Source organism: Panthera leo, chromosome D3 (genome assembly GCF_018350215.1).
Source record: "Panthera leo isolate Ple1 chromosome D3, P.leo_Ple1_pat1.1, whole genome shotgun sequence".
Taxonomy (NCBI): Eukaryota; Metazoa; Chordata; class Mammalia; order Carnivora; family Felidae; genus Panthera; species Panthera leo.
The window spans coordinates 46829153-46839047 of record NC_056690.1 but is presented as its reverse complement, the minus strand read 5'-3'; the positions used below and the strand labels follow the sequence as shown (position 1 = coordinate 46839047).

The window sequence follows — 9895 nt, the reverse complement described above, 5'->3', positions numbered from 1 at the left end:
ACTAGGGATCTAAATGCAAAATGATACTCTGCTTTGCATTTCTCCTTGCTCCCCATTCTTACTTCATGGAAGTTCAAGGCTCTTGGCGTGACCTCTGCAAAATTCAAATGTTATTTCGTTCCCACCTGACTCGAAACTGGCCTGAACACACATACTGTTTGTCACCTCTGTGCCTTTGCTCATCAAGACCAAGGCCTGAGATGTTCTTCTAGCCATCATTTTCACCTGACTACATCCTTTAAAACTCAGGGATCTCCTACTTTAGGAAGCCAATGGGTTAGAAGCATTTCCTCAGTGGCCCCATAATACACTCTCTGAGCATAACCTTGCTATATGTTTGGTTTGTGTTTGGCTCTTCTCTCAGATTTACTAAATACTTACCAAAAGATGATAACCTAGGGTAGTGTTGCTTTAATTTAAACCACCTGCACTGGAATCATTTTTAGGAGCTTGTTAAAAATGCCTTCCTAAACCCTACCTCATAGCTACTGAGTCAGATTCTCAAAGGAAGGCTAATTTCATTTGTACAACTAAAATTTGCAACCAGCTGGCCTGTGGCTGGACAAAGCGTAACCCAGAGCTCACCCAAGTCAACTGGGAGCTAGAGCTCAGTCTTTCTGGTTTTCACAAGAAAGCCAATTATAATGTGCACTGGGCAAATTATACTCTAGTGAAGAAGAGACACATCTTTTATCGATCAACTTTCCTGTCTCCTGCTCCCGAGCCCTTGCTGTCCTTTTCTCTTTCCTAGCTTCCAAGTCTCCTCCCTCTATTATGTATCTCCTGGGGAGGATATGAGCTTAACAATTTTTTTTCTACAAGATATACCACCAACAAAATTCAAGAATATGTAAGAAACACCAAACAGTACATCGTGACTGTCAATGTGTACCTGCATCGATTCAGATCCGTAGGTGTATACTTGCCACCACAATTTGCTTAAGGAAGCAATCAACTAGGAAAGTTATACAGCAAAGGAATACCCACACACACGCACATGTGTCTATTTTAAAAATCAAATATGCACTGTCCTTTTAGTTGGCAGAAGCATAAGAGTGCAAACTCTATAATCATTGACTTGCACAATATTCAACAATTCCTTGTTATCTGTGACATCTGAAATACTTCACTTGCTCAAATACTTAGCTATCATGTGCTAAAATCAGACCCTAACCTAATAAAAAAATCTTAAATATTTTAACACCACAAAGGTACATGTCACATTAGACCATACCTCCAAGCTGTGACAAATTATGTGTTCAGGGTACATATACATTAGAGATTTCTCTCATCGTAGGCCAAATCTAATACAAAAATACATTTGACGCTCATAAATTAGAAGATCCATTTAAGAGCCTCCAAAATAGGAATGAGGAAGGAGTGATGCCAACATAAAAAAGCACACGTAGATCCAAGTTGTTCTGGTTATAGGATTATTTTCTTCATCCACGAGGGGGTAAAGAGCAAGTCACACCAAGCTAAGTTTCTAGGCAGATCACAGTTCACAGGCTGGTTAAATCATGGCACGCAGGCCAGAAAATGTTATGAATTACTCAACTCAAAAATGTTCTCAGATTTCAGTCTAATAGTACTATACCTGCACTGTGGCTTTTGTTAGAGACTTTAGAATCATTACCTACCCCATTAGGTAGGGAGGTACTCTCCATACTCTACGGCCCTGTTGACACACACAAACCACAGGGGCTATCCGGCACCAAACATAGGAAGAGTTATAAACAGACCTACTCTTGGACTATTAAAGTGGTCAGTGAACTGAATACAAACTTATTTGAATCCTGAAATCTCTCTGGAGAGATACAAATAAATTTTTAAAGCAGTGAGTGCAGGAATAGTTTTTGTTTAATCCTAAAGTACAGGGCTTCATGTAACCTTTGAATACTGAATAATAGTTCAAACAATATTTGAACTGAAAATTCAAGTGAGTATGACCTGAACCAAGAACTTTGGGTTCAGAATGCTCCACAACCCTAACTGGAAAGTCTGGCTCATATGCTATAGCCAAGGACAAAATGGCTAGGGCCAGATTTCACAAATTCATAATATTCTTCCCTTAAGCCTCCATGAAATTAGGCTTCCGATATTTTTAAACACCAAGTGTTTTCTTCAGAAAGCATCTACTTGGCTTCTGCATCTGCTCATTCACTGAATGTAAGATAGCAATCTTTTCTCTCTGGCTAGCGTCAAAAATCCAGGCAGGATTCACACCAGAAAGAGTCCATGTGAATAAAACACTTTGGAAGTGAGGAATCATGAATATAATTTAGTCAAAGTCAGTGAGGAATAATTATTTCTTTCAAAGAAATTATCATTCCCTCAGAATCAGATGAAGTAGGTTAAAGCTGTCAACATCCTAGCTGCTCCTCCTAGGTTTTATTTTGAAAAGAAATATTAAAGTATTAATATCATATGAGATCATGCTTCAGCTACAATGATATGTAAATAAATGACACCCCAAGAGGATACTCTCTTTAGCACAGTATAAATTTTAAAAAATCTAACCTTAAGCCTGAGCCAAGTTAGGCACACAATTATGGCAGAAATTCTCAAGTGACTGAGGTATTTAGACTCTTCAAAAACAAAGGTGTGCAGCACTGAGCTAAGAGGTGAATTAAATGACAACAAAAATTAGCAATGAAGGATTAAAAATTAACTTTGAACTCCTTTTATAGAATAACCTGAGCTAAGGAGACAATGATTAAATCCTGGCAACAGATAGCCCAGCAAATCCTTCACCAGCAAATATTCTGAGGGAAAAAAAACAATCACCTATGTTCATTTAAGAATACCTTGTCAAGTAATTTGTTAAAAGACCTCCAAAAGTTGGTAACAAGATAATTTATCACAAAGATAAGGAAACTCCTAAAATATAGGTATTATTTATCTAGCCAATAGACCAGGCTTTCTAATAAATTAGCAAAACAGTTCTACTTTTGATTGTAAAACTATCTATTTGCTTCTACTTGGTTGGCTTTCAAAGGAAAAAAGTGTTCATTACTTTGAAACATTCTGTAGACGATCTGGAGGTAAGTATTTTTGATGACACAACTTCAGCTGAAGCGCATTTGTGTTTTAATAAGGAAAACATGAAATTCTGGGTTATTAACACATTTTGTTTTACAAGAATATTCTGTCTGTGGTCAAGAGATCTGTGTTCTATTCACTGCTCCACTGATAACAGGAATAATTGATTGGGATCAATTAGCCTTTTTGTGCCTGAGTTTGTCTAGACAATGGGAATAAGAATATCTGTGCTATGTTATTCACAAGTTAGAGGATAAAATAAAACACTAGAAAGCACTTTTATTTTTTTTTCAAAACACAATATAAATGCTATGTCATAATACTGTTGATAATTTTACAGGTGCCTCCTAGTGTTATATGCAGTCGGATGTGTGCTTAAGGTAGGCGTTCCTAGAAGATCACAGGTGGAATATTTAGTTTGCTTTTATTTTAAAAATAATAAATCACAAAACTAAAATGTTTGAACAAGGTCACTTAACCCTCTCCCCAGGTGGTTAGTTATAATTACTAGTATCCTCATTATTATTACTTTTTAGCTATACGTTTAAAAGAGGAGATCTTTAATATGTCAGCCTAACTGGGAAAATGTGTCCCTGGCACAGGTGGTTTTCAGAAGAAAAGCCGGTCTTCGGGCTTCCAGAAGAGCTGTGTCCTCTGCTTTCATTTTAAAGTGCAGAACCTGGTAGGGAGGGACAGAACAGGAAGTCCGAGTCTATCACTGAGGAACCAGTTCCCTCAGAGAGGCCAGAGCAGCATGGATGCGGACATGCAATCTGTTTTCAAAGTCGTAGCCAGAGAAATCCTCCTGTAAGACCAAAGAAGGAGATTTATGAACTCTATGAACTGAGCCTTCTGAAACACTGCAATATAAGCCACACGATTTTGTGCTTCCTCAAGTAAAATCTCTCACACTGCTTCCCATCCACTCAATTTTATTTCCCAAACCTCAAACTTTGGGTTCATTTCTAAAATGTCCAGGAGGATGTCATTAATGCTGTCTTTGGAAAATTGTCTTCATGTTATTCCTGAAATAGTAGTCTTGAACTGTGCTCAATCTAACCTGCTATTAGAAATTCTTCATTCAAGACTATAGTTATGGGGGTGCCTGGGTGGCTCAGTCGGTTAAGTCGACTTTGGCTCAGGTCATGATCTCACAGTTCGTGAGTTTGAGCCCCGTGTCAGGCTCTGTGTTGACAGCTCAGAGCCTGGAGCCTGCTTCAGATTCTGTGTCTCCCTCTCCCTGTGCCCCTCCCCTGAAGTGTGTTTTTAAAGCAGGATGGGCGATTTCATTGAGTTTCTTATATTAGTAATTTCACTTAAACATCAAGGGCTCACCAAATCAATTAGTTATTACTTTTCCTTTCCAGAAATATCAATCAGAACAATCATCTCACAAAACTTCTTGAATTCAGACTCGAGTGGACACAACAGAGGATAAGAAGGGCCCTGGAAAAAGGTAGATACAGTATTTTTACCTTTGCTTGAAGAAGTAGAGTTCTGCCTCTTGCTACAGTCTATGAATGTAAGAAAAACATAATATCTTTTAATATCTATATTTGGACATACTCAAGCAGAAAATGTTATAACAGGATAGATTAATTAAAACAATTCACAGTAGACACAGAGGTGAGTCAACTGCTCATTCTAGTTTAGTCACTCAATTTTTCTTTAATGATGCTTGTTAAGTTCACACTAAGGCATTACTAAATAATTATGCATAACCCTCATTATACAACAAGAGATTAACAACTTAGAAGAGTTATTATAGCTTAAGATCTTAGAGAGCAACCTAAAACTGATGATCATTAAAAAGTTTACTTGACATCAGTAAGTTAGACTTTGGAATGCATTACTGGTTGAGAACATCAGCTTCACGTTTCCAGAAATGGACCAGGCTTGTTATATTTTAAGTACACATTTTAAGGCCATATTAAGAGTAAAACTTTTCCTAAAGAATATGGTGTTAGGGTTTTCTACAAAAAATGACAAAACTTGCCTTTTCTACTTTGGTAAAATTAGAATTTAAAATGACTTACCAATTACAAGCCTGTATTTGGCGAGATGGGCTACATATTTAAGGGTCAGTCTTGAATCATATTTCTGTTGATTTAGCTCTAATTTTAGAAAGCCTATTTATTTGAAAGTATAATGAACTTACTAAAAATTAGAATCTCATAAAGCTAGTATTATGTAACTGAGTTTCTAAAAGAAGGTAGCAAGCAAATCCACTCGTTTAAAAACAAAACTTCCCCAGTATACTTAAATATGTAACTGTCAAATTTACATGGCATTCTGAAATTTTTAAAGCAATCACCACATCATCCTCATTTATTCTCACCATAATCTCCATTCACTTGGCAAGGCAGGTATTTTTTATCCTGTTTTACACATTAGGAGGAAGATACATGGTTCAGGAACATAACCAGCCTCCTACACTAAGGTGAAGGCAGAGTCAGAATCCGAATGCAAATCCGTGTTCTTCTGAATAAGCCGTACTACTTCATATCCTACCATTCTAAAAAACGCAATGATTTTCCCCTCGAGTGAGTTTTTGTCCAAAAAGGTACATTTATACTGCTCATTCCAGAGAAGAAACTGCCTCAGTAAACATAGTAAAAGAGGATGACTCACTTCTTGGATTTTTCCTGCATGAAATCAAGGAAAACAAAACCAAAAACCCACCATGTTCAATTCACTGACTTTAAATGAAGGATGCTTTGTGCCTGCTCACCTGTGCATTTTTGCTGATGAACGTTATTTAAACTATATGAGGCCTTACCTCCGGTTTGTCTAACAGAAGACAGCCAAGTTCATAGCAAGCATATGGCTGGACGTATAAGTTATTCTGACGACACAACTCATCTTTAACAGCGCGCTGAAAGAACTGAAAGTAATACAAAAGTTACTACAATTAACTCATTTTCCCACCTAAGGTTCATCGCATCTTCAGGAGACAGAAGGGGGGACTTATCTCTGTATTCTAGATGTTTGTTTTGGCACCTTATTTCTTCCCAACCTCATCCATATCTACAAGCCCGCTGCATGCTTGCCTCCAGGCTATGCTACCCATCGGTCAGCTCAATTTGTGCTTCTTCTATTTCCAGTTGACAACCTAGCCTCTACTGATCTTTTTTTTTTTTTTTTTCAACTTTTTTTATTTATTTTTGGGACAGAGAGAGAGACAGAGCATGAACGGGGGAGGGGGGGAGGGGCAGAGAGAGAGGGAGACACAGAATCGGAAACAGGCTCCAGGCTCCGAGCCATCAGCCCAGAGCCTGACGCGGGGCTCGAACTCACGGACCGCGAGATCGTGACCTGGCTGAAGTCGGACGCTTAACCGACTGCGCCACCCAGGCGCCCCTAGCCTCTACTGATCTTAATGCGGAAAACATCATGATCTGCATCTCAAAGTAACATACCAATATTTAAAACAGGAAGCACACAAGCCAAGAATCCACTCCTGACACGTATCTTGACTGTATCTTGCGGATACTTAAGTATGTGATCTAAAGCAGGCTACTCAGAGCTGTGTAATAACTATCATGACCCTGTGCTGAAAAAGTAATTTAAAATTGGGGCGCCTGAGTGGCTCAGTCGGTTAAACGTCCGACTTTGGCTCAGGTCACGATCTCGCGGTCCGTGAGTTCAAGCCCCGCATCGGGCTCTGGGCTGATGGCTCAGAGCCTGGAGCCTGCTTCCGATTCTGTGTCTCCCTCTCTCTCTGCCCCTCCCCCATTCATGCTCTGTCTCTCTCTGTCTCAAAAATAAATAAAACGTTAAAAAAAAAATTAAAAAAAAAAAAGTAATTTAAAATTATAAAATAAAAGTATGTCAACACTCTAGGATTTAAAAGTCAAAGTCCCCTACTACTGTACATGAACTCTTTTAAAGAGTAATCAAAATTACACTGGGATATACTTCAAAACATCCAACGACACAAAAACTTTAGAAAAATTCCCCCAACTATATTTGAAAATAATGAATGGTTCTCTTCCATATAGTATGTACACAGAATATCTTAAGCTAACACTTTTCTAGACTTTACCTCCAGAGTTGCTTTGGTAATCTGCAGTTACAGACACAGGAAAAGTGAACGCACGCTAACATATCTGATCATCTTGGGGATTTATCTAGCTATGAGGCTTCATTTTGCTCCTTTAAAACTGTCTGCATCCTTATTTCCTCCTTCTCCAACTGAGACTGTCATCTCTGATAAGTAACTCCTGCCAGAAGAAAAGCCTGTGTATAAAGAAGCAATGTAAGAATCTGAAGTTACACGTTACTAACTAGTATTCTCCACCAGCACCTTCCAGCATCTGAGAGGAGAGGACACGGATCGGTAGAGGGTTAAGCTCACACTGCGGCGAAAGGTCTGGTTTTGTTGAATGCTTTTTCCATTGTCCTTATTCCTAAGCACACATACAGGCTTTCACAGTCTATGTTCCTTGGCCACAGCATTAACGGTTTACCTGAACAGCATCTTCTGAGTTTCCGAGACATTTGTGTATGGCACCAAGAAGCAAATACTTTAATCCAACAACAGATGAATCATCCACTTCATGGCAAGCTTAAGGAGAAGTGAAAACAGCAGCAAGGATAATAATTCACTTAATTTCTTAAACATCATGAGTTAAGTATTTCATTGTTCAGTGACCTGAATATTCAGTTCACAATCCTGCCCCCTGAAACTCAGAAGGCTCCTTTTCCTCATCCATTAGTGAATACCCTTATTCAAAGAAAGGCAAAGATATCAAACATCTGGGCATCCAGAGGACTTGGAATTATATCATATTGTTAGTAGGAACAAGAAACCAATCTGCAAAGGCTACATACTGCGTGCAGGATTCTAACTATATGACATTCTGGAAAAGGCAAAACTCTGGAGGCGGTAGTTCCCAAAAGTCTGGGGGAGGGAGAGGAAGGGAGGAACAGCTGGAAGACAGGGGATTTTTAGGGCAGTGAAATATTCTGCAGGATACTACCTCTAAGTGTGGCTACATGTCAGTTCGTACTTGTCAAATCACACAGAATGTATGAAACAAAGAATGAACTCTAATGTAGGACTAAACCCTAATGATGCGTCAGCATTGGTTCACTGGCTGTAACAAATGTATCCATCTGGGTGTGGGGGGGGGGGGTGAGTAGGGGGGTGGGGAGGGGTGGCAATGTTGATGGGGAGGCTGTGTGTATGGGGAAGTGAGGGGTGTGGTATGTGGAAACTCTAGTACTTTGTTTAATTTTGCTAAGAACCTAAAACTACTCTATAAAAATACTTCTAAAAAATTCTATCATATTAACTTCATAAGCCATATGGCGGGCACCTTTCCACGTTTGTACTGATGCACTGCACTCATCACTGAGGGGGCATCCGCCGTGACCCCTCCACTTCAAGAAGCTTGCCATCTACCACGCAGGATGGGCACACATGTTGGAGGATGTTACAGGAGTTTTTCCAAGGAAATGAAAAGGGTGGAAAATTGGAAACACAGTGGAGCTAACAGAGGAGGAAAGGAAGTTAACAGTTTCTATGGACCAACAGAGATACTGAGATTTGGTAAGATTTTATAAATAGATACACATACATATGTACACACATATACACACACACCTTTGTTTGTGGCTGGTTTAAGCCTCAATAAAAAGGTGATATTTGAGTAAAGACCTGAAGGAAATGAGTGAAGGAGCCACATGGATGTTCAGAAGCGCATTTGCAGACAGAAAGAAGAGAAAGTGCAAAGGCACTGAAGCCAGCGTGTGCCTGGTGTGTTCAAGAACAGTGAAGTGAGTGTGGCTGGAGCCTGGTGAGCAAGCAGGAGGAGCAGTGAGAGGCAATGGGGTGGACGAGGGGGGAGAGTGGTGGACAGATCAGAGCCCTGTAGGCCACTGAATGGACTTGGGCATTTACTTTAAATGATATGAAACCACAGAGGGTTCTGAGGCCCAAAATAACACGACTTCATTTAACAGGATCACTCTGGGCACTATGTTGAGGATATACAGAAATATTTTTAAAATGCAGAGGAAGAAGGGCACCTGGGCGGCTAGGTTGGTTAAGTGCCCAACTTTGGCTCAGGGTCATGATCTCACAGCTCATGTTCGAGCCCTGCACTGGGCTCTGTGTTTACAGCTCACAGCCTAGAAGCCTACCTCGGACTCTGTCTCCCTCTCCTGCCTGTGCTCTCTTTCTCTCTCTGCTGCTCACCTGCTTGTGTGCTCATTCCCTCTCTCTCGCTCCCCCTTGCTCCCCCTCAAAAATAAACATTTAAATGTTTAAAAATAAATGGATAAAGAAATAAAATGCTGAGGAAGAATGCAGTGCACAGGGCGGGGGAAGGGCTACAAATGAAACCACAAGATGAGCACTGTAAGAATCCAAGTACATCTGCTGATGAAGGAAGTTACAGATGGGGGGTCTGAGAAGCTGAATACACAAAGCTGGGTCAGCACTTAATTAATGCATTTGATTGCTTTCATCCACTACCAGTTTTTTTCTGGAACTATTACTCTACAGAGATCTTCTCTGTACTCTACATGGCTGAATAGATTTGGATCATTACTGCTTAACACTGGGGAATGATAGAAACTAATTAATCGATCTCAAAACTGCACTAATATTTAACAAAGATATTAAAGAATTATATCATGTTTACTCAAGAGCCTCCCTTTCTCCATGACCACATCATTGCTATTTATTTTGATACCTGGAAAGGGATTCAGAGAATATTTAGTCACATTAAGTGATAATCATTTCTATGCCTGTCAATTACAGCCTATTTTATATGTGCATTTGTGTCTGAATTCTCTCTACACAGTCTCACATTTGTGCATTACAAAGAATAAAATTCTGTATTGT

The 9895-nt window shown here is 39.5% G+C and overlaps 1 protein-coding gene across 1 annotated transcript in view; it reads right to left on the bottom strand.

The window, feature by feature from the left end:
• Positions 1-3067: 3067 nt before the first annotated feature.
• Positions 3068-9895, bottom strand: part of TTC39C (tetratricopeptide repeat domain 39C) — a 106820-nt gene continuing 99992 nt past the window's right edge. The window contains exons 11-14 of the mRNA XM_042909444.1: positions 7512-7609; positions 5822-5926; positions 4518-4556; positions 3068-3847 (exon numbers count right to left, since the gene is read on the bottom strand). Coding sequence (XP_042765378.1) covers positions 3758-3847; positions 4518-4556; positions 5822-5926; positions 7512-7609 — 332 coding nt within the window. The 3' untranslated portion in view covers positions 3068-3757. The remainder of the gene's footprint in view (positions 3848-4517; positions 4557-5821; positions 5927-7511; positions 7610-9895) is intronic.